This window comes from Phascolarctos cinereus, unplaced genomic scaffold (assembly GCF_003287225.1).
Source record: "Phascolarctos cinereus isolate Bilbo 61053 unplaced genomic scaffold, phaCin_HiC Scaffold_1;HRSCAF=81, whole genome shotgun sequence".
NCBI lineage: Eukaryota > Metazoa > Chordata > Mammalia > Diprotodontia > Phascolarctidae > Phascolarctos > Phascolarctos cinereus.
This window is the reverse complement of record NW_027555514.1, coordinates 273246124-273272131: the sequence shown is the minus strand read 5'-3', so window position 1 is coordinate 273272131 and position 26008 is coordinate 273246124. Positions and strand designations below refer to the sequence as shown.

Here is a 26008-nt window from a genome sequence, read left to right as displayed (position 1 = left end):
AATCCAGCCTCAAACAGTTATTAGCTATGTCACCTTGGGCAAGCCTATCCTCTATCTGCCTCAATTTCCTCACCTTAAAAATGAAAATAATACTAGTACCTATCTCTCAGGTTGTTGTGAGGACCAAATGAGATATTTGTTAAGTACTTTGCAAACCTTAAGGTGTTGTATAAATGATAGCTATTATCATTAGGAAGATTTTTCCCTAATATCGGGTTGAAAGTGTCCATACATTACATATGACCTTGAAGATGGATTCCATTCAATCTTCTTTGCCCTATAATTCAAGTAAAATGCTCAAATCAGATTAAAGTGGTTTTTTTCCCCAAAAGGTAACATTAAATACTTACTGCATGCCAGGCATTGCACTAAGTTCTAAAAATGCAAATACAAGCAAAAAGAAAGACAATCTCTGACCTCAAGGAGCTTACATTCTTTTTCTTTCTATATCTTTAACATTATTTTAAGATTCTGAATTCCAAATTCTCTCCTCTCTCACCCCTCCCCCACCCACTGAGAAGGCAAGCAATATGATATCATTTATACATGTGAAGCCATGCAAAACATATTTCCATACTAGCCATGTTGTCTAAAAAACTAGAAAGCAAGAAACATAACGAAAGTGAAAAAATATGCTTCAATCTGCACTCAGAGTTCATAATTTTTCTATCTGGAAGTGAGTAACATTTTTGGTTATGGGCCATTTGGAATTAGTCTTGAATCATTGTCTTGATCAGACTAGCTAAGTTTTTCACAGCTGATCATCATTACAGTTTTGCTGTTGCTGTGTACAATGTTCTCCTGGTTCTGCTCACTTCACTTTGCATCAGTTCACATAAGTCTTTCTGAAACCGTTCTGCTCATCATTTCTCACAGAACAATAGCATTCCATCACAGTCACATACCATAACTTGTTCAGCCATTCCCCAATTGAGGGGCATTCCCTTAATTTCCAATTGTTTGCCACCACAAAAAAGAACTGCTATAAATATTTTTGTACATATATATCCTTTTCTCTTTTCTTTACAGATCAAAGATTCTTAACCTGGGGCCTGTAGACTTCCAAGGAGTCAGTGGATAGAGTTCAGGGAGCCTGTAAACCTGGATGGAAAAAAAAATTATGTCTTTATTTTCACTAACATTTGGTTTCCTCTGTAATCCTATTTATTTTATTTTCTATGTTTAGAAATATTATTCTGTGAAGGAGTCCATGCTTTTCATCAGTTGGACAAAGGGGTCCAGGACATGAAAAAGATTACAAAAGACTCATGATGGAGAATGCTATCCACATCCAGAGAAACGACTATGGATGCTGAATGCAGATCAAAACACACTATTTTCACTTTTTTTGTTTTTTCTTTTTTGTGGTTTCCCCCTTTTGTTCTGATTCTTCTTTCACAACATTACTAATGTGGAAATATGTTTAACATGATTGTACATGTATAACCTATATCAGATCGCTTGCTGTCTTGGTGAGGGAGGGAGAAAAATTTGGAACTCGAAATTTTACAAAAATGAATATTGAAAGTGATCTTTACATGCAATTTGGGGGAAACCTAACAAACTCAAAAAAGGACACTTGGATCAGATAATCTGTAAAGTCCCTCCAATCTTTAACATTCTAGTCTATTTGGAGTTATCTATCTCTCATCCCATGGCAGGCCCTTGGGAGAAAGGCAACTGAGCAGAATAGCCTTAATAAGTATTGGAATGAACAGAAATCTTTGTAGCTTCTTCTTTTAGTCTGTAGCTCAATCCATTCTCCACCCACCATCCCCCTCAGTCTCTCTCTGTCTCAGACACCAGACCCCAAAGTCTTTCTCCATCTTCGGTGCTCTTCACTGTTTTTCAGCTGTTATGCCAGAAAACCTCTGGCTGGTCTCCAGGTAAGAGCCCCACACTCAATATGTGCTGTTTGTCCACCTTCTAAGGATCAGAGAATTAGTTGCTTCATAGAACCAAACAGCACTCAGAGTAATGCCAGGGTTGGTTCCCTGGCTGCCTGCTGCCTGTGTGGGTCATCCCAAAAATACGCCAGCTGGAAAACTCTTTTCACAACTACTCTCTTGATGGAATAATCTTGTTATATTATTGCATGTGAGGGAGGGAAAGAGGAGAAAGAGAAGAAAGAAGAGGAAAAGGAGGAGGAGGGGACAAAGGAATGAATAGAGGGGAGAGAGTGTGGAAAGCAGGGAGAGATGGGGGGAGAGAGGGGGGAGAGAAAAAGGGAAAGAAAAAAGGGGGAGGGAGAGGGAGAAGGAGAAGGAGGGAAAGAGGGGAAGAAAGTGAGGGAAGGTGGGGGGAGAAGGAGAATAGAGGTTAAAAATGGCAGTTTTAGCAACAAGGGACTTCAGGAAAGCTAAGAGGTTAAGAGTTTGCTTTCCATAATCCTTTGCCATCTCTCTCTTGTTCTCCAAGTTGCCTTAGTCCCAGTAGGGAAGGATAGGGTGCTCAGCCACTCTGCTGGCTGGCATTGGCCTTTTCTCCTGTTTAGCCCCTTCTGAGCAGCCTCGTTGTTGACATGCTGTGCACTCCCGGGGGCTGGCTGGGGATCCGGGAGGAGGTCCTGGCGGATGAGGCAGAGCTGGCCCGCGTGCTGCAGAGCACATCTGGAAGTAGTTTAGGAGACTGCCTGATTCCTCCAGTGCAACGTCTGAATTCTGAGCTGCCTCACAGCAGTGGCATGGAGGAAGCCAGAGTTGCTCCAGAGTAAACTAGAACCAAGGCAGAGAAAAAGGAATTCCCTTTGGGAAACGAACATTGGTCCTTTGGGGCTCCCAGATCCCTAGGATTGCCAATGGGATCTTTGGATGAAGCAGCCGCAGCAAGAAGGGTAGTGGCCGGGAATTGAGCGTCCTCCCCTCTGCTGCTGATCAGGACAGAGGAGCCCCAAGTCCTGCCCTCGACATACTCAAGGTAAAAGAATTCCTAACCAGCAATTTTCTGAGCAGCCTTGACACTCTTGTTTGACTCTGTCCTACAGTTTGCTTTCCGTGTTTCTCATTTTGCTAGTAGATTCAGGAAGTTAAGCTCTTGTGGCCAGATCCCCAGCATCAGCCTTTCCTTCAGAATTTAAATTCCTATTGCTTACAACCCAAAGAAAACATTTCCGCAAAAACAGCAAATCCAGGAAGAGGCGGAATGAAGGTTGTAAAGGCTGGCCTTGGAGTCTGGACCTGGGTTCAGATCTTCCCCTGGCACATACTAACTGGGTGTTGGCAAACAAATCTTACTCTCTCAGGGCTTCAGGCAGCTCTTTAAGGCTGTAAATTACAGAAGAGCTGGCTATCTGCAATAGTGAAGGGAGTTTCTACACAGGGAGTTCCCAACATTCCCTATATAGAAATCATAATTTGATTTACAATATATTCATACATACATATGATTTATATAGAGATACACATATATGGGTGTATATAAATACGTATATGTATATAGAGGTATGTATGTGTATAGAGACATATACACATATTTGTGTATCTCTATGTAATATTTATATCTATGTATTCTGGTTCTGGTTTATTATTTGTATCAGACTGTATCCATGGAAACCAGCTAAGACTCAGACCTGGGAATTGAAGAGGGTTTAAAGGAAAGATAGCACTTGAGATCGTAGAGAACTGAAAGGGACCTTGGAGGTCATCTAATCCAAAGTCCTCATTTTGCCAAGGAAGGAGGTGAAGCCCTTTAGGGGAAGTGACTTGTCCAATGTTGTACAAGTGGGAAGGGTCAGAAGTGACATTTGAACCCAGGTCCTCTGACTCTAGAGCTAAACCACTGCATTACACTGCCTCCTTCTTGCAAGACAAAGTCAGAGATTCAAATAATTGGTTTTAATTAGCAACTGATTCTCCTCTCCAAAAAACACAGCCCTTAGGTAACTACATTAACAATAAAAAGAACTCTCTGGCCTGTCGATATACATTTTTTACGTCACATTTGGCCAAAAGTGATCATAGTGTCACTTTTTTGAAACTTTTTAACGTGTTGCAATTTTTCTCTATCACCTTCAGTTTATCAATATAAGAAATACAGCTATGCAGTAAATTAATAAGAAAATTGGAGAAGAGAAAACATCAGTTGTGAAGGGAGGAATAATTTAAATGAATCAAAGGTTTGGCACATGGCAGTGTGATTAGACTTGTTTATTTGGTCCCTGAAGGCACAACCGGGAGAATGGGTGGAAGCAGCTGAGGGCCAAGTTTAAGCCCATAAGGAAAACTCCCTAACAGTGTGTGCAGTCCAGGACTAGAACAGGGTGACCGCTGAAGAGTGTGGGTTCAATGTCACTTGAGGTCTTTGGGTAAGGACTGAATGCCATCTTGTCGGGGAAGGAGGATTTGTGTTTCAGCTTGGATTGGACTAGATGGGCTAGAGAGCAGACTCTTGTCACCTTTCTTTGTGTTACCAGCTCTTAGTGCAGTTCCCAGTTCCTGGCACTTAGTAGGCACTTAACAAATGCTAGATGACATCCTGACTGAATAAGATACAAATGGAACAGGAGGTCTCATCAGAGAAAGAAAACATGCTGGTTGCGTTTGCGTGTCACAAAACATCTGGATGAAGAGGGACCCAAGAAGCAATTCTTTGTCTGGATGTTTGGCATTGTGTGGATCCAGGATTCAGATGATTTTTTTTTGTCCAGATGGCCTTGTTTCACATACAAAGGACCTCTGTCTGGTATTCCCTTTGCGTCACATAATGAAATAAGGATAATAATATTAATAGCAATAATAATAACTTCCATTTCTGTAGTGCTTCAAAGCTTACAAAATATTTTCAGTGCACTGGCCAGTGAGGGTAGAAATACGGTGGCCAGACATAATACATCAGGCACAACATTCCTGAAATTTTACCTCCTGTATACCCAGACACTGTGAGCTCCCAAACGGTTCTCATTCATGTTTCATGCCTTAGGGGACCCAGAAAAGAAGCCTTCCTTCTTCCCTTCCTTCTGTTCTCTTTTTTCAGCTGATCTCCCTCCCTTTCCTCACCTTTTTAGGTACTAACACTTCAGGTTATAATTTATATTATAATATATTCTACACGTTATATTTCACACGTGTTGTACTTCATACATGTTCATTCCCATTATAATATATTATAATATTCCAATTTTATTATATATAGTATATATTATAATAATATGTCCACCTGCCAGCCTGAGGCATACCTATTGCCTTGGATGTCTTTTAGATTTCTGCAGGATCATAGAGTTCGATCTGGAAGGGACCTTTGAGGTCATTTAGTTCACCCTCTTCATTTTATAGTTGAAGAAACAGGTTCAGACAAGGTAAGACTTACCCAAGATCACAATGGTAGCAAGCTAGTAGCTGTGCCAAATTTTTTAACTCTGATCTTCTGACTTTAAATCCAGAGCTCTTTGACTACTTTGGCCCCAGTCTATTTGCTTTTGTTTACGAAATTGCTCTTCATGAGGTTACCCGCCCACACACAATTTCACTGCCCTTCCCTAAGCTTGGGCGCTAAAAAAACTGATTTCCTTTTTATTTTCTCTCTCTGGTCCCTGTCCTGAGATGCTCTACTGGCTCTTTCATTTAAAGACTCTTCATATCCCCAACTTTGCTTGCCATTTCCTCAACAGATCTTTCCAACTCCGACCTGCCCCCGGCATCAGTGTGGGATCACAGGATCACAGATCTAGAGCCAGAAGAAACCTTAGAAGTCATCTAACCCGATCATTTCATTTTATACTTGAGGAAACTGAGGCCCAGTCAGGCCAAGTGATTTCCCCAAGATGACATAGGAGGCAAAGTCAGGCATGGAGCCCAGATCTTACAATTTCAAGTTCAGCATTCTGTCCATTGCACCATGCTGTCTCAGATCACTGCTGTTATGTTTTGTCTCTACCCCTCCACTGCTAGATCACCATGGCTCCAATTTCTAATCCAACAGAAATAAGGATACAAATACCTTCCTGCCCTGGATAGCCCCATGATCCCCCTTTACAATGTGCAAAATAATTAAGAACGCTTACAACCTGTGAGATTTTGGGTCAATCACTTAACCTCTCTAGACCTCAGTTAAGCCAGTAATAACCAATAAATTGGGTCAATGGACTCTCTCAATGACCAAAGACCACAAGGTAGGGCTTACTAGCCTTCATATGGTTTTGGAACATATAAGAGAACAAAGAACTGAATTGGGCAGGTGGGGGAAACAATGCAATTGGTTACAGGGTAGATAGCATCATGGAAGTGGGGACAACATGATTGGTTACATCAGGGAAAGCAGGCTAGCACCCACATGGGGCTAATAATTACTCTTCTCTGCCATTAAGGAGTGTTTTGATTGATTTATGGGATCCATCTATATCCTGAGGACATTGTTGGTGGACCAGGGGATAACAGACTCCCTGGCTCCTAGGAAGGCTTGATAGGGAGCTAAAATCCTCCTTAATTGTACAAGGGCAGGCAAAGATGGACAATACACATTGTGGAAATACATCAGATCAGCTTGTTTCCCAGGAGCTGAAGGTGTGGTAGATAATGTTTTTTTCCATTAATTATAACTTTAAAACTAACTCAGAGGGAAAGCTAAATTCCTGAGATCAACTCAAGAACCATAGAAAGGGGACTTAAACATATACAGAATCAGTTACAATATGAAATCAATACAATCTAGAATCAAGTACAAGGTAGAATTAATTTCAACTTCTCAATTACCAAGGGCTCAATGACTAAATCTCAGAGTATATGCAATCATTTAGGATGGATGAGCTGGAGATGTCAGGGAAGACTTCACTGAGAAGGAAGGACTTGAAATTGACCTTGAAAGATAGATAGGATTTTGATAGAAAGAGAGGAATGGGGGTTTTTTTCCTGTAAAACCTTACTGGTTGATAAAATACTTATGAGTATTTTGGGATAGGTTGCATTTTGTTACTTTCAAATTCATTTTGCTCTGCCTTACTAACACTGACATGAAGAGCAAATTTTGTGAATGAATGAAAAATAAGCAAAAAGGAAGGCAGTAACAATGAAAGCAAAACAGAGCACACTGAACCCAGGTTTCATTCACTCTGTATCTATGCCTCCTCCTTCTCTGGAATGTCTTTTAAACCCAGAAAATTCCATCTGACATAAGATAGTTTTGCACATAAACAGAAACAGTCTACTGACTATAATAATATGTATAACAGACATTTATATAGTATTTTAAAGTTTATAAAGTACTTTATCTATATTAGCTCATCGATCCATTAAAATCTTTGTATAATTTCATATTTCAAAACAAAATTTGGGCTTGGTTCGGGAGCCTAAATGCTTACCAATAGTACCAGAAGCTTGACCTGTACACCTTTTCTTTACCTTTTAAGAACAATATCGGGGGCAGCTAGATGGCACAGTGGATAGAGCACCGGCCCTGGATTCAGGAAGACCTGAGTTCAAATCTGGCCTCAGACATTTGACACTAACTAGCTGTGTGACCCTGGGCAAGTCACTTTGCCTCATTGTCTTGCCAAAAAAAAAAAAAAAAAGAATATTGACAAACTGGAATGCATCAAGAGGAAGATGACCAAGATGATGAGAGGACTTAAAACCATGCCATAGAAAGATTAGCCTGGATGCTTAGCCTGGAACAGAGAAAACCAAGAAGTTATGGTCACTGTCTGGGTATTTGAAAGACTGTCAAATGGAAGAAAGCTTAAACTTGTATAGCTTGGCCTGGGAGGATAGAGCTAATAACAATGGGTAGAAGTTGTGGAGTGGGAGATTTCCATTTGGCATCAAGTGAAACCAGCTACCAATTGGAGTTGTCCATATGTGGACTGTAAGTGGGAGGTGCTTATTTCCCCATCCCTGAAGGTCTTCACAGGGAATTTGGGTGATCACTTGTGAGGGATGGTGTAGTCTAAGATCATATTTTTGGTAAGAGATGGACTCGTTGACTTTTGAGGTTCCTTTCAGCTCTGAGATTCCAAGATTCTATGAAGTTGCTTAAATTTTTGTTTTACATAGACACAGAAACACTTTTTGGGAGCTCTTCTTTTACTCACAAGATTGTAGATTTAGAACCAGAAGAGACCTCAGAGGTCATCAAGTCCAAATTTTTCATTTTATGGATGTGGAAATTGAGGTACAAAGAGGTTAAATGACTTACAGTTGCCCAGCTAATTAGTGTCTGAGGGAGGATTCAAGTTCTCTACTTCCTAACTCTAAGTCTAGCTTTGATCCAGGAGTGACAAGCATGCCTGCAGGCTGCATGTATCCCACAATACTCCTGGGTTTGACCCACATCAGATTAAAATTTAATTGGGAAATATTTAGCAGAATAAATGAAAATACAATTTAAAACAGATATTACATTTTGAAACTGAGTCAAAAAAGTAAATTTAAGTAAATAAAACTAAATCAATTTAAAATTAAGCCCTTAGGAATCATTATGTACAAATTAATGATCCTGTTTCTCTTTGAGTTTGACACTACTGAATAATGCCATGCTCTCCCTTGCCCCACTTGGGCACGCTATTACTATGTTCATAAAATCTGTTAAGTCTTAACAAGTCTTCCTCAGCAGAAACTTGCTTGAGGGGACTGAATGGTTTTTTTTAAATTATCTTGCCAAAGATAAAGAGAGAACCTTTTATCAAAGTAATAATCTTTTGATACTGTCTCTCAACTTCTGACAGTTTGGCTAAAGTAATTGAATGAGGAAAGGAAAAGCAGACAAGTTAATTTATTTCATGGGCATTAAACAAAAACTAAAATAAAATGATTTTTCTGCAACCTGACTAACTTCTCACTCTACCAACTAGAAGAATGGAAATTGACATGACATCAAAGAAGATGAGTAGGAATTAATGGTTTGAAGTCATCATGGAAGGAAGTTTCTTGAGGTCTAGAGCGCTCCACAAACCGTAAAGTACTGTATTAATGTCTGTAGTTCTTGTTGTTATCATCATCATCAGTGATGTGCCCCAGGAATTTTTGCTTGATTCTGTGCTCATTAACCATTTCATCAGTTGTTTAAATAAAAGTACAAATGGCAAAGTTTGTCAAAATTTCAGACAACTCAAAGCTAAGAGGGGTAGCTAAAATACTAGATGACATTTATGTAAAAAAAAATCCCAATGAAACCAAATAAGACAAAACTTTCCCTGCCCTCAGGGTGCTTACATTGTGCTGTTGTGAAGCACAACACCTTATTTTTCATCCTTGCTACCCAACTTAACAGTGTCACCTTCCTAAAATGTGGTCCCCAGAACTAAACACACCACTCAAATTGTATTTTATTGGATATCTCAAACTTGGTGTCCCTGAGACATCTTAAACTCAATCTATCCAAGATAGAACTCATTGTTCTTCCCTCCAAACCCTCTACTACATTACTCACATCTAACCCCTCCTCTCTGCTCCTATGACCACCACCTTAGTCCAGGCCACCCTCTAGCTTGGACTATGCTGACGGCCTCCCGATCAGTCTCTCTCCATCAAGGCTTTCCATTCTGCAGTCCATTTTCTACCTTGCCGCCAAAGTGATATCCCTTAAGCTCAGATCTGACCGTGTTACTCCCCTACTCAAACTCCAGTGATTCCCTATTGCCTCTGTTGTTATCGTCGAGTCATTCGCAATCATGTCTGACTCTCCATGACCTCATGAGGAGTTTTCTTGGCAAGGGTACTGGAGTGATTTGCCATTTCCTTCCCCAGCTCATTTCACAGTTGAGGCACTGAGGCAAGCAGGGTGAAGTGACTTGCCCAGGGTCACACAGCTAGTAAGTATCTGAGGAGGGATTTGAACTCATAAGGAAGAGTCTTCCTGATTCCAAGCCCAGCGCTCTACCCACTGCATCACCAAGCTGCCTATTCTATTGCCTCTAAGATCAAGTATAAACTCTTCTGTTTGGCTTTTAAAGCCCTTTACAACCTGTCCCACCCTATTTTTCTAGCCTCATTATTCGTTGCTCCCCCTTTCTGCCAAACTAACCCTTTCTCTGTTCTTCACACATGGCATTACACCTTTTCACTAGCCATCCTCCATTATCTCAATTCTACTGTGTTCTCACCTCTGCTTCATGGAATACCTCACTTCCTTCAATACATATTTCTAGCCCTACTTTTTCCATAAATCTTTTGCTGCCTTTCCCAGGTTCTAGTGCCCTCCTTCCCAAACTAGCCTGAATTTACTTAGTATATATCATGTGCTCTAAAAGTCTTAGAGAAGTTTAAGCTTTAGCAGCTAAAATTGCACTAAGACTTTTGGAATTCAGTATATGTGTGTGTGTGTGTGTGTGTGTGTGTGTATGTGTGTGTGTGTGTGTGTGTGTATATACATACATACATACATGCACATTTTCAGCCCTGAATGTAAGCTCTTTGGGAGGAGGGATTATGCCATCCTAATCTTTGTATAACCAGGACCTTGCATAGTGCCTGGCATATAATAGGTGCTTAATAAATGCTTATTGATTGAATGATTGATTCTAACCAGGGTGGAATACAATGAACTATACTACCACTGACCCCAGATCTCACTTCTGGGTAATCTTCTTGGACTGACATGTGATCCTTGTTTGGACCCAGGCACTGTTTCAAACATCACTTATTACTTCTTGTCCTTAAGCTCCACGGTCTTTCAAGTTATTGATCTTACCTTGTTAGTATAATATGTTGGCCCCATTTCTATGCAGGAACTTCCCAACTCTGAAGCCCCAAGCTCCCAAACCATTATGATATCAGTCAACACCCTAATACCCATTCAGGATCCCAGAGAGAGCAGAACTCTATTTCTCAATGTGTTTGATGCACATTCAATAGAACACACAAAAATCTCTTTGGTGCCAGATAAACATTTTATCTGTATTGCATGCACCCCATTTAAAGTGGTAAATGAAGGTTGGAGGAGTGTTTGGAGTCCTATTTCAGAAGAATCTTTTGCTCCTCCCCCATATGCAAGAAGGGGAATTAGGGAAGGAACACATTTTGTCTTTCTGTTCCAAGCATATTGCCAGGCACACAGTAAATAGTTAATCAATGTCTGTTGGCCCAGTGGTAAAGTGTATGAATACCAATAGGTTCTGCACCCTCCAATGAATCAAAGGAAGAATGGGGCTATTTTTTCATAGTAACTCATTATGTAAGTCAAATCTCTGCCCCTGCATTCCCCTAGTTCAGTTTCCCAACAGTGTATCACAATTTTTTGTTGTGTGAAGAAATAGAGTACACTGTGATATCCTGTATTTCCTCACCTCCAACAGCTGCCTTCCTGCTCTAACAGTTGCTACACTAGCTCTTAGTATGCAGCCAGAAACTAAGTCACTTTGAGGATTTAAGAAATGATGGTCTCGGGGCTGCTAGATGGCGCAGTGGATAGAGCACCAGCCTTGGAGTTAGGAGGAGCTCTGAGTTCAAATCCGACCTCAGGCACATGACACTCACTAGCTGTGTGACTCTGAGCAAGTCACTTAACCCCAATCGCCTCACAAAAAAAAATAATAAAAATAAAAATAAAAGAAATGATGGTCTCTCCTCCGTGCTGATGGTAGTGGTACTGCTGAAGAAGTTGGTGATAGTGATGGTAGTGGCAGTGCTAATGATGACAAAGATAATGACTTTGATGTTCCAGATAATGCCTAGGGAGCAGTTGATAGGGTAGAGATGACATTTAAACATGTGTGAGCTGATAAAATTGCCAAGGGAGGATGAAGAGAGGGAAGATGGCCCAGGACAGAGCCTTGGAGTATTACTCACACTTAACGGTATGAGCCACCGATGATGATACAGCAAAGGAGACTCTATGAAGCTGTTATGGAGGCATTAAAAATCCCAAATGTACTCATTTAACATTTTTTTAAAAAATAAAGATTAGCTTACAGAGGTTAAGACCAATACATCTATAGAAAATTTAGGTTGTGAGTTCAAATGCATCCTCAGACACATAACACTTAATAGCTCTGTGACTCTGGGCAAGTCACTTAACCCCGATTGCCTCACCCAAAAAAGAAACAAACTACACAAAATAAAACAAAAAGAAAATTTAGGTCAAGAGATAATAGGGCTGAGCTTAAAATGAGTTATAATGTCCTGGAAATCCATGTTCTAGTTTCCAAAATTCTAGATTAGGAAAGGTGAGGGATGATTGGCTAAATCACTCACCCCCCATCAAAGTTTTATGGGAGCTGAAGTTCTTGATACATGTTTATGATTTCAATTTTGACTTCATTCTTTCTTTTTTAATTTCTCCGCCCACAGGTGACAGCCTTTATCCACATGAACACATGGCTCTATTAAGAAAAAGTAAGTTGGTAACCACTTTTTTTTTCTATTTTTAAAAGTTTTCTTTTTGAAAAAAGTGTTATTCTAAACTTAGATACCACAAAATAGCATTTCCACCCACACAGCAGAGCACAAAAAGATTTTTTATGAAAGCATGAATCTCCATTTCATACTGCTCACTTTAAAAAAAGTATACATTAAATTCTTCATGCTTCTTTCAACACTGCCTGCTTGTCTGTGCTTCCTTCTGAACTTTCTTCTGTTCACTTCTGCTCATTAAAAAAAATGTTACAGTGCCTCTATCCTTTCGGGCATCACTATTGCTAGCCTTCTTTTCTCCAGATCTCTCCCCTTCTTCCCCCCATTAAAAACTGAATGTGACAAATAATCTTGGCCAAGCAAAATGAATTCGTACTGTGCTACGTCCAAAAGTACATCTCTTTCTGCACTTGTGTCTATAATGCCTCGATCAGGAGGTCTATAACATGCTTCAGGCCCTCTAAAGACATGATTGGTCATCGCAAAGATCAGAGCACCGAAAATTTTCAAATTTGTTTTTCCTTACAATGTCACTATCTACATGTAGATTGTTCTTCTCATCCTACTCATCAGTTTATGCAACCCAGAATTCTCCAGAATCATCTCTTTTATCATTTTTTATGTCACAATGATATCCTATTGCATTCGTATACCACAATTTGTTTAACTGTTTTTTAATTGTCTAAAAGGAAAACTAAGGTGCTCACCTTCTTTTCTTTTCTTTTCTATCCCTTTAACTGCTCCCTTTGGGATCAGGGAGTTTAGTTTGCTCAGGACTAGTCCCTCCTTGTCATTTTCTTCCCTCTTAATTCCTCCCCTATCCCCACTTTAACAACTAGGCGGCTAGGTGGCACATTGGATAGAGCACCAGGCCGAAAGTCGAGAAGACTCATCTTCCTAGTTCAAATCTGGCCTCAGACACTCACTAGCTGTGTGACCCTGGGCAAATCACTTAACCCTGTTTGCCTGTTTCTTCAATTGTAAAACGAGCTGGAGAAGGAGATAGCAAACCACTCCAGTATCTCTGCCAAGACACAATGGGGTCATGAAGAGTTGGACATGACTGAACAACAACAATAAATTCTCGGTTGTTTCCCTGGTGGGCATGGTTTATTTCTACACCAAATGCTATGTGTTCAATTCTCTTTTGTCCATTTCAGATAAGAGTGTGGCTCACCTGATGTCCATTCCTTCCCATCCCTTCCACCATGTTTATATACTCTCCTCACCACCCCAATTAGGCGAAACAGTAATCACTACCTCCTTCTTCTTCTTTTCTATACTGATGGATTCTCTTTACTCTCCCTTTTCTCTGTCCTCATTCAACCTCTCAGAATAGAGGGACTGAATCTAAGCCTAGGACCTCTGTTTTTCTTATTTAAGCCTCTCAATGACCTTTGGAGACGTTAAGGTTTTGAAGAGACATTTATTTTTATATTGTCATATAGATCCTTCCAGTTACTGCTGAAATTAATTTCACTTCCTAGGTTTCTCTGGACTCTTATTTTTGTACTTTAAAGTTCTTACTCAGCTCTGGTGTTTTCATCAGAAGTGCTTGAAAGTCTTCCATTCCATTAAAAACCCATTCCCCTACCCCCAACCTCCATAGGATTATACTTAGGTTTGCAAGGTAAATTACTCTTGGTTGTAAGCCTGTTACTTTTGACTTTTAAAATATCGTATTCTGGGCCAGCTAGATGGTGCAGTGGGTAGAGCTCTGGCCTTGGAGTCAGAATTCAAATCTGGCCTCAGATGCTTGACACTTAGTAGCTGTTGTGACCCTGGGCAAGTCACTTAACCCTGATTGCTTCACCAAAAAAATAAAATAAAATAAAATAAGAAAACAAAATAAAACATTGTATTTCAAGATCACCTCTGTTTTTTAGTAGAAGTTATCAGATTTTGTATGTTCCTAGTTGTCGTTCCTTAAACTGCTTCTTTCTGAATATTTGCCATATTTTTTTATTTCATGTGGGACCTCTGGGTTTTGGCTATGACATTCCTGGGACTTTTCCATTTTGGGAATCCAATCAGGAAGTGATTGGTAGATTCTTTCTATCAATTGGTACATTCTCTACCCTCTGGTTCTAATAGATTGAGGTAGTTTTCATCTATGATTTCTTGAAATATAGCATCTAGGCTTTCTAAAAATAATGGCTTTTAGTGAATTCCATGATTCTTAAATTACCTCTCTTTGATTTGATTTCTAGTGGCACCATGGATAGGGAACTGGGCTTGGAATCAAAATGACTCGAGTTCAATTCTGGTCTCAGAAAACTAATAGCTATGTGACTCTGGGCAAGTCACTTCAACCTGCCTCAGTTTCCTCATCTGTAAAATGGGGGTAATGATAGCATCTAACCGGGAGTTTGATGCAATCCTGGGAGGATTGTTGTGAGGATCAAAATGACCTATTTGTAAAGATCTTTGCAGACCTTTAAGCTCTATGTAAATGCTAGTAGTATTATTATTACTATTATAATTAAATCAGATATCTTATATTTCTTTTATTTTTCAGTCTTTTGATTTTGTCCTGATATGTCTCGCTGTCTTATGAACTTAATGATTGGTCTATTCTAGTTTTCGAGGACCCATTTCTTGAGTAAGGTTTAGCATTTTCTCTTCTCAGCTACCTATTTGCCTTCCAATTCTCGCCTCCAAAGTTTTTATTTCATGTCGTCCTTGTTTAAAAAAAAAACCACAACTTTTTTTCGTGAATCTCTGCTTTTTTGAGGGATCTCTGTATTTTCAATCATTTTGAAAATGGGCTGATGTTTTCTTTAACTTATTCATATCATAAGTTTTAGTTCATGAATTGGGGCTCTTTACCCTCTAATTTGGGCAGCTAAGGGGCGCCATGGTACATAGAGTGCCAGGCCTGCTCTTGGGAAGACCCATCTTCCTGAATTCAATCTGGCCTCAGATACTTCCTAGCTATGTGGCCCTGGGTAGGTCACTTCACCCTGTTTGCCTCAATTTCCTCATCTGTAAAATGAGCTGGAGAAGAAAATGGCAAACCTCACCAGTATCTCTGCCAAGAAAAGCCCAAATGGGGCTACAAAGAGTCGGACACAACTGAAAAATGACTGAACACCAACAGCAAACCTCGAATTCACTTTAGAGTGATATGGCCAGCTCTGAGTGGCCCCCTGGGCTCTTTCAGTAGTCTCTACCTCCCAGGGCTAGGCTCTCCTGGATCTTTGAGGCTGGAAAAGCTGGACCTTCAGGGCCCACTCTGGCAGCTCAGGGCAGAGTGTTAGAGACCTCAGAGCCTTGGACTGTGGGGTCTTGGTGCTATAGAATGAGCCACATTAATCAGTAACACCCTCATTGGATCACTCCCCACTAAGGCTCCAGGGGCTTCCCAGGTCCCTGCCCCTAGAGCATCCTCACCATCCTGGGCCTTTCTCAAGGGAGCCCTCCACTCTTGCTGCCTCCGCACTCAGAGCCTTGAAGACTTCATGGGTCCCATTTCTTGGCATTGGCTCTTACTTTACTGGAAGCTCCTTTCCTATTGTCTAGAGGCTTCTGGCTGACCTCTTACACAGATGGTTCTGGGAGGAAGAGTCACTTACTGTAGTTTCTTGTTAAATTTCTTTCTTTCTTTTTTAAATCCTATTTTTTATGTTAAATTTATATACAAAACAAAAAAGGGGGGGAAATTGCCATGTACAGAGCAGAGCATAAGAGAGGATTCAATAGAAAACAATAAATTTCCATTTTAAGAAAACCTACATAATAAATATTACACATTGTTTTCAAAGCTGCCCAGCTTTTCGTTGCTTTCTTCTAGGTTTTCTTTTGTTCTTTGCTACATACTTTTTATTTTATTTCCTCCCATCTAAAGAAGGCTACAATTAAGCATGGAGACATATAAATACACACATATGTATATATGCACACATACATGGATATGTATATGGAAAGAGAGCGAGATCTATAAACACACACATATATACACATATACAAACATACACGTATATGTAAGATCATACTATGCTTATTTCCACTTGTCATCTCTTTCTCTGAAGTTAGATAGGTTGGCAACATGGAGGAAAGTTATCTGAATGATTGCAGAGGCTGTTCTCGAACCCCGTACCTCCACATTCCTGCGACAATTCAGATAACTACTCCTCATGCTGCTGTCTCGTTGGATTTCTTGATCGTTACTCAATCTAATGCAAACCTCCGGGTTCTGCTGGAGAAAAGGTGGGGAAGCTAGGTGGACTGCCTCCTATTCAGGCAGCATCTTGGCAGAATGTTCTAGCTGACACTTTTCGATATATTCCTATGAAAAATGGGTTGTTTTATCCAGTGGGCCATGGCAGAGAGTGCACCAGACTGGGGCCTGGCTTTGCTGCTAAGTTACTATGTAACCTTAAACAAATCCCATCCTCTCTCTAGCCCTCAGTTTTTTCATCAGTAAAATGAGGGGATTGAATGGAATGCTTTCTAATGTTCCCTTCAGCTCTGGGATTCTGAAGGGAGGCAATATGATTCTGTGGGAAGGTTTCTGGCTTTGGAGTCGCAGAACCTGGGTTCAAATCCTGGCTTTGCCACTTACCATCCATACCACCCTGGGCAAATCATTTCCTTTCCCTGGGCCGGTTTTCTCAAGGGTAACATTTTTAAAAGCTAGACTTAATGGCCTGTATGGGCCTTTCTATCTCTCAATCTATAATCCTGTGCATTTCATATATTGCGTTTCACACAGATGCAATAATGTCAGGAAAACCCAAGTTCATGCCTCATTTCTAATACCTAGTGATTGCATGTCCCTGAGCAGCACACACCCTCTCAGTGCCCCCAGGCAGCTCTCTGACCACAAGCTAAAGATGAGTTGATTCTTCACTAATGGAAAAAGTTTTCCACACTGGAACTTTATCCACACTGAGGAAATCCCCTATCCAGATTCCCTCCTACCCTTCCAAAATGAATTTCATGGACAGTCATCCCTGTAAGCAGTTGACAATGAAAATGTTAAGATGACAGCCACAGAAGGGGCTCCAAGGTTTTAGAGTAAGTCAGCCACAAAAAACATCCTTGTAAGAGATTTATTCATCCCAAATGTTATCAAGTGAGCCTTAAACGGGCAAAATACAGATGTTTGGCAGGATTCCCAGACTGGCTAACGCTGGTTGAATCAAACTGGCCAATAGGGTGAAAGATAGCATTTGCCTCCTCCAAACTCCCGTCCCCCTAATTTGCTTTTCACTGGACTGAATCCAGAATAAAATTATCTTTGGCAGAGTCTGGAAATCCAAAAATTCAGGCCTTGATTCCACTCCATAAGATGCTTGAAACCAAACACCCTTGCCTATGTCAATAGCTTGGAGGCTCTATGTGTGGGCAGACACACTGGTATGCAATGTTTATTTTTTTTTCAAACGTTGGTATTTTATTTTTTTCCCAATTACATGTCAAGACAATTTTAAGCTTTCATTTTTACAAGATTTCGAGTTCCAAATTTTTCTCCCTTCCTCCTTCCCCTCCTCTCTTCCTAAAATGGCAGGCAGTTTGATATAGGTTATCCATGTGCCATCATGTAAAATATATTTCCGTGTTAGTTGCAGTTGTGAAAGAAGAAACAGATCAAAAAGGAAAAAACCCACCAAAAAGTACAATAAGTGAAAAAAGTGTGCTATGATTTGCATTCAGAATCCCTCCGTTCTTTATCTGAATGTGGTTAGCATTTTTCTTTGTGAATCCTTTGCACCTGGCTTGGTTCACTGTGTTGCTGAGAAGAGCTGAGTCATTCCTGGTTGATCATAACACAATGTTGCTGGTACTGCGTACAATATTTTCCTAGTTCTGCTCATTTCACTTTGCATCAGTCCTTACAAATCTTTCCAGGTTTTTCTGAAATCTGCCTGCTCATCATTTCTTATTGTGCAATAGTATTCCATTATTTTCATAGACCATAGCTTGTTCAGCCATTCCCCAACTGATGGGTATCCCCTCAATTTCCAATATTTTTCCACCATGAAAAGGGCTGCCATGAGTATTTTTGCATATGTAGATCCTTTTCCCCTTTTTATGATCTCTTTGGAATACACACCTAGCAGGGGTATTGCTGGATCAGAGGGTATGCACAGTCTGGATGCGCTTTGGGCATCGTTCCAAATTGCTTTCCAGGGTGGTTATATCAGTTCACAGCTCCACCAACAGTGCATTAGTATCCCAACTTTCCCACATTCTCTCCAACATTTATCATTTTCCCTTTTTGTCATATTAGCTAATCTGATAGGTATGAAGTGATACCTCAGGATTGTTTTAATTTTCATTTCTCTAATCAAAAGTGATTTAGAGCACTTCTTCATATGCCTGTAGATAGCTTCGGTTCCTTTATCTGAAAACTGCCTCTTCATATCCTTTGACCATTTATCAATTGGGGAATGGCTTATATTCTTATAAATTTGACTCCGTTCTCTATACATTTGAGAAATGAGGCCTTAATCAGAGACACTGGCTGTAAAAATGTTTCCCAGGTTTCTGCTTTCCTTCTAATCTTGGGTGTATTGGTATTGTTGGTACAAAAGCTTTTTAATTTAATATAATCAGAATTATCTATTTTGTATTTTGTAATGCTCTCTGTCTCTTGCTTGGTCATCAATTCTTCCCTTCTCTGTAGATTTCACAGGTAAATTATTACTTGCTCTTCTAATTTGCTTATATCTAAACACACACACACACACACATACACACACACACACACATACACTTTATATCTAAATCATGTACCTATTTTGACCTTATCTTGGTACGTGATGTGAGATGTTGGTCTATACCTAGTTTGTGCCCTATTGTTTTCCAGTTTTCCCAGCAGTTTTTGTCAAATAATGAGTGCTTATCCCAAAGGCTGGGGTCTTTAGGTTTATCAAACACTAGGGTACTATGGTCATTTGCTATTGTGTCTGGTGTACCTAATCCATTCCATTGATCTACCACTTTATTTCTTAGTACCAGATAATTTTGATGATTACTCCTTTATAATATTGTTTGAGGTCTGGTATTAATACCGCTTGGTGCATATGTTTAGTATTGATACTACTTCATTGTCTATGGTACCTTTTCACAAGCTGTAGTTTCCTTCCTTATCTCTTTTAATTAGATCTATTTTTGCTTTTGCTTTGTCTGAGATCAGGATTGCTACACCTGCTTTTTTTATTTCAGCTGAAGCATAATAGATTCTGCTGCAGCCGCTTACCTTTACTCTGTGTATCTCTCTCTGCTTCAAGTGTGTTTCTTGTGAACAGCATATTATAGGATTCTGGTTTTTGATCCAGTCTGATATCAGCTTCAGTTTTATGGGAGAGTTCATCCCATTCATATTCACAGTTATGATTACAAACTATATATTTCCTTTCATCCCATTTTTCCTCCTGTTTGTCCTCTTTCTCCTCTCGCCCTTTCCCTCCTCAACAGTGTTTTGCTTCTGTCTACCACCTCCCCCGTCTGCCTTCTCTTCTGTCATTCACCCCATCTTTACTTACTCTCCTCCCCTCCTACTGTCCTATCAAGTAAGATGGATTTCTATACTCACCTTATTTTGCATATTAGTCCCTCTTTGAGCCAATACTTTTGAGAATACGGTTCAAGTGATGTTCATCACCCACCCTCCCATCTTTCCCTCCACTGCAATAGGTTTTTCACACTTCATCTGAAATAATTTAGCCCATTCTACCTCTCCCTTCCTTCTACACCTAGTGAAATCCCCTTTCTCATCCCTTAATTATTTTTGTGTCTTTTCTTCAAACTCACCTTATACCCATACCCTCTATGCAAATTCCTTCTAGTTGTACCATTAGTGGTACAGTAAGAATTACAAGTATCATCTTGCCATGTAGAGATGTAATGTAGCTCCACTGAATCCCTTCTGTTTTGTTTACCCTTTTTGCCTTTTTAGGCTCCTCTTGGGCCTTGATATTGCAGATCAAATTTTTTGTTTGATTCTGGTCTTCTCCGTATAAAGCATGAAATCCTTCTGTATCATTGAAAGACCATTTCTTTCCCTTGAAGTATTATGCTTAATTTCATTGGGTAGGTGATTCTTGGTGTAGTCCTAGCTCCTTTACCTTCTGGAATATTGTGTTCCATGACCTCCAATCCTTTAATGTTGTAGCTGCTAAGTCCTGTGTAATCCTGATTGTGGTTCTCTTATATTTGAATTCTTTCTTTTTTTTCTTTTGTGAGGCAATCAGGGATAAGTGACTTGCCCAGGGTCACACAGCTAGTGTCAAGCATCTGAGGTCGGATATGAACTCAGGTCCTCTTGACTTCAGGGCCAGTGCTCTATTCACTGTGCCACCTAGCTGCCCCTTGAATTGTTTCTTTCTGGTCACTTGCAATATTTTTTCCTTGACATGATAGCTCTTAAATTTGGCTGTGATGTTCTTTGGAGGTTTTATATTAAGATGTTTCTTGAGGTGATTGGTAGAGTCATTCAATGCCCATTTTGCCCTCTGGTTCCATGCAATGTTTATTTTTAAAGCACACTAACACTTCACTGTTCAGATAGCTCAAGAGTAAGATGGAGTTTTCCCTGGATACCAAGCAAAATAATTTGCCATTCATCCATCGCAAGGCCTCCTGGGGAACAGAACAGAGGAGTGCCAAAGATCCCTTCCAAAAACTCACTAAGAGAATCAGGCTCTAATTTATGGTGTTAGATACAGTCCTTTCTTTCTGTTCTTCTTCATGTAAGGAAATGTGCATGTTTACTGGTGTTTGTCAAGTTCATGATAATTAGAAAAAGAAATAGAAAATTTTAAATAATCCACCTCTAAATAGGGTAGAGATTTCCATTCAACCAGCATTTATCAAACATTATACCCGTCACTTCTCTATTCACTGTGAGTCATTCTTTAATAAAAAGAATAGTTGGCACAAACACATACAATACAATACAATATAATACAATATGATATGATATAAACATAGATATGTACATATGGTTTACAAAGCATTTCACATTCATTATCCCATTTGATCCTTGGACTAGCTGGGTTATGCGTGGTACTAAATATATTTTAGAGATGAGGAAACAGAGGCACAGAAAAGTCACAGCATTAAGCTGCAGCTCTGACTATCCCAGAACCTCCCAGGTGGAAGAGACTTTAAAAGTCATTTAGTCCAACCTGCACCAGAATGAGAATTCCCCCTCCCTTTTCTCTGACAACATGCAGGATTTGCTTGAAGACTCCAGTCACGGGGAACCAAGTATCTCATGAGATAACCCATTCTGTATGGAGAAAGCTCTAATTGTTAGGAAGTTTTTCCTTGCTTCAAACTGACATCTACCTCTCTGCAACTAACTCCTCTTCCTGATCATCACACCCCAACCCAACCCCCTCCATCTTCTCTTTGTTCTGGCTTTACACAGGATTCTTTGGGTCAGGCTCAGATCTCTTCCTTCCCAGGACCTCACAAATGCCTTTCCTAATCTCTGATGAAACCTTGGAGGCCCCAGTAACTTTAAGCTCAGCTGGTCAATGCTGTTTGTGAGAACCTCTGTGAATCAAAGCTGTCCACCTTTGGTTCTTACCACTTCTCCAGGGCCCACAATACTTTGAAATATGATAATCTGTGGGTGTGGACAACAGCCCCTGTTGATATGTTGGCTAGTTTTGCTGACCTATTTTCTTTTCCTTTTCTCTTTATTTTTTTATTCTTTGTTACAAGGGCTGTCTGTCTGAGTAGGGGAGTAGGGAGGGATATAGTTGGAAATAAAAGTGATTGAAAAACCAAAGACACCAATAAACATTTTAAAAGGAAAAACACATCTAGTGGTCAATCTCGGACAGCTTCAATATGAAAAAAATTAGTCTCATATAAAAATAAAATTCATTCTCATAGACAAAGGTTCTGACATTATTTATATTTTCTATCACATTAGTCAAAATGTGACTTAAGCTCTGACATGTGAAATGTCCAGAATGGGGGAAACACAAAGTATCAATTCAATCAAATGAACATTTATTAAGCACCAATTATGGTCAAAGCTGTGTAATTGTCAAGCATTTATTAAGCACCTACCTCATGCTAAGCACTGGGGATCCAAAGACCTAAAAGAGATTCCTTGCCTTCTAGGAGCTTACATTGTACGGGAGAAGGGACTTGGGGAGGATGGGAAATATAAAACGCATGCAAAGTGAATGCAATGTAATTAAGGAGGAGGGTAACAGAGACAAGGTAAGATTCTTATAGGAAGCAACACTTGAGCTGAATTAGGAAGGAAACAAAGAATTCTAAAAGGTGGAGGTGGGAAGGGTGTGTATTCCAGTTGTCAGGAACAGCCTAGGCAAAAGTATAGAGACAGGAGATGAATTTCATATATATATATGGAACAGCAAAAAAAGAAAGTAAGAACAGAAAATAGTGTGTTGAAGGTACTGAGCAATAAGCCTAGATGAGTACTATTACAAATGAGATAATATTTGTTAAGTGCTTAGCATTGTGTCTAGCATATAGTAGGTGCTTAATAAATGCTTGTTCCCTTCCCTATAATAATATTCATATATTAATCAATTTAATATTAATATAGCCTTTCCCCAGAGTCAGCATGCCATTCAATAGCTCTTCCATATTGTCTTGGAAGTATGGCAAAATCAACAGATTAAACTGGGTTAGTTCCCACTTTGCTATCATCCATGTGCTGTTTGATATGAGAATTGTTAGGGGCTTGATTTTGGGGAAGTCACTTAACTTTTTTAGACCTCAGTTTCCTCATCTATAAAATAAGATGAATAATAACTTGTACTTGGGTACATCATAAAATCATCGTGAGGAAAGTGCTTTGTAAACCTAAAGGCTCTATAGGAATATATTATCATTATTAATATAAAAGAGAATACATATTGTTGACCTACAAAATTATTTGACATTGTAGAGCAAACCTTAGCCTTAAACATTCTCCCTCTGGAGAGGACCCTAAATTCAAGTCATGTAAGATTCCTCAGAAATGCAACCACAGAAATAATTCTATTTAAGAACCATCTGGTTAATGGCAAAGGGAGGATATAGTAAGGAGAGATACATTCATTGAAGTTGTTCACCATCTTTTTAGAAGCTACCATGCTCAGAGCCCAAATGGGAGAGGGATTCCCCGGAGGTGGTAGGGTTCTCCAGATGTTCCTATGGGCAGAAGACAATGTGTTGGCTTATCAATCCCTGGAATGTAAGTGGATCTTCTCAATGCGATCCATGATCACTCAAAAAAGATCAGCCTAACAGTCCATAAAAGGAAACAGAGCTATAACTAACCATTTTAGTATCCAGGGCAATTCAGTTCGGGTGAGAATGATGATAACCAACCCACTATGGGCCAGGGTAGCAGAATGCAAGAAGTACCTCATCTGGGACATGTCCATAAGACTTCCATCCACTAGCCTCCTGTTTTATGTAATTATTCTTGTCAACTAGATGCTAAGCTCAGCTAGGTGGTACAGTTGCATAGACTACTAGGCTCCGAGTCAGGAATCCTGCTCAAGACACTTACTAGCTGTGTGACCCTGGGTAATTCATTTAACCTCTCTGTGCTTCAGTTTCTATAAAATAGGAGTAGAAGTAGGAGTAGCAGCAGCAGCAGCAGCAGGAGTAGTAGTAGCAGCAGAAGTACTAATAGTAGTAGTAGTAGTAGTAGCAGCAGCAGTAGCAGTAGTACTAATAGTAGTAGTAGCAGTAGCAGTAGTAGTAGTAGTAGTAGTAGCAGCAGCAGTAGCAGTAGTACTAATAGTAGTAGTAGCAGCAGCAGTAGCAGTAGTACTAATAGTAGTAGTAGCAGTAGCAGTAGTAGTAGTAGTAGTAGTAGCAGCAGCAGTAGCAGTAGTACTAATAGTAGTAGTAGCAGTAGCAGTAATAGTAGTAGTAGTAGTAGCAGCAGCAGCAGCAGCAGTGGTAGTAGTAGTAGTAGTAGTAGTAGTAGCAGCAGCAGCAACAGTAGTATCTACCTGCCAGGGTTCTTATGAGGAGATAACATAGGGAAATGTCTTTGCAAACCTTAAAGCACTATATAAATAATAGCTATTTTTTTCCTAAGATGAAATGCTATCAGAACCTGCTGAATATTGACACTGCAGGTAAAACTCTAGTTACTGTACCATAGTTATGGCTTTAGAGAGAAGTTAAATAGATCAATAACATGAATAATTGTTTAATACTTTGTTGTTTCTCATAATTAATGATGCTATTATTAATTATTTATAATAATAACAAAGAGGTAAAACCTACATTATTCCTACAGATTGGTCATATGCATGTCATCATAGGATCATAGGCTTAGATCAACGGCTTAGATGTCATCTAATTTGTTATTTTACAGATAGGGAAACTGAGGCCCAGAGAAGTTAAGTAATTTGCCTCAGATCACTCAGGTAGTAAATGGCAAAATGGGGATTTGAACCCAGCCCTTTGGTTCCAAATCCAGTCTGCTGGTGCTATTCCCTGAAAAGTTTATCAATTGATTTTGATTTGCTAAATTAGGTCTTAATTTGATATTTTTAAAATTTCAGTTAATCAGATTTTGCTGTTCCTTCTTGTTCTGACTATCTGTGTGATTCTGTACAAGAAAGCTTACAAGGTGTCTACACTCAAGAATGAAACAGGTAAGCTGAAAACCAACTTGACTGTGCTGTGTACATCCCTATAGATGGGGTCCCAAGGTTGTTGTTATTGGCCCGTGTGATGCAGTGGAAGGCATGCTGGACTTGGAGGAAAAGGAAGTGGCTTCTGCTCCTTACTGTCTGACTTTGGCCAAGTTTCTTAACCTTTATTGGTCTGTTTCCTCATTTGTAGAATAAGAAGCTTGAATCATATGATCTGAAGATTCCCTCCCAGCCCTAAATCTATGCCCCCATGACCTTATCTAGCTATGTTCCCAGGTAGCCTAAGTATGACCAGTTCCCAATTATCTTAATAAATTAATCAATAAGCATTTATTAAAGGCCTACTATGTGCCTTCAAGCACTGTGCTAAGTACTGGGAAAACCAATGCAAAAGAAGAAAGACAGTCTTATCTTCAAGGAGTTTACAGTCTAATAAGGAAAGGGAATCTGAAAAGCTTGGGGTGGTGATGGAGAGGATGGGAAGGGGAATGGATGGAGGAAGGAAAGGAGAAGGTACTCCATACAGGGACAGTAGGAGGAATTACAAGGTAGTGCAGCCAGGGGAGAGATGAGATGTCTGAAGTGAGCTCTCTCCTTCCATGGAGATTTGGAGTTCATGGTCCCGCCTTCCAATCAGAGGCGGAGGGTAGGGATGAGGTGGAGTCTCAAGGCTGCCTGAGCTCTTACAAGCTGATGAGTTATCCCAATGATTATCTGCCTCTAATTTGATTATGTTTGTGGCTGGGTTCTCGCCAATGAGTTCAGACTGTGTTTGCCAGGACTGACCTGGATTAAGGTAGTCAAGAACCATCCCCTAAGCTAAGATAGGAGGAAATAGGGAAGGGGAGCTGTCCTTGGTCCCCCTCCTCACAAGGTCCCCATGAAAACACTAGAATTGGGTCATGTCTAGTCACTACAACAAAAGAAAGAGTGCTCTCGGGAACTATGCAAGCTGTTGTTGTTACTGTTTGTCCTACATTATAGAAGAGGACCATGACATCAGGAAGGTGATACCATGACTTGCAAGTGAATTGGATTTAAGTGAGGGAGGGCAGGGCAAAGTCACCAGCCTCACCTTCTCCTCCCGGGCCATCTGGGGCCAGTGGCCAGATATAGATCAGGATCTAT

General features: G+C 40.0%; 1 protein-coding gene across 1 annotated transcript in view; it reads left to right on the top strand.

Annotated features, from left to right (window-relative positions):
* The first annotated feature begins 2584 nt into the window (after positions 1-2584).
* Positions 2585-26008, top strand: part of GLT8D2 (glycosyltransferase 8 domain containing 2) — a 41347-nt gene continuing 17923 nt past the window's right edge. The window contains exons 1-3 of the mRNA XM_020982378.2: positions 2585-2916; positions 12216-12260; positions 24788-24880. Coding sequence (XP_020838037.1) covers positions 12242-12260; positions 24788-24880 — 112 coding nt within the window. The 5' untranslated portion in view covers positions 2585-2916; positions 12216-12241. The remainder of the gene's footprint in view (positions 2917-12215; positions 12261-24787; positions 24881-26008) is intronic.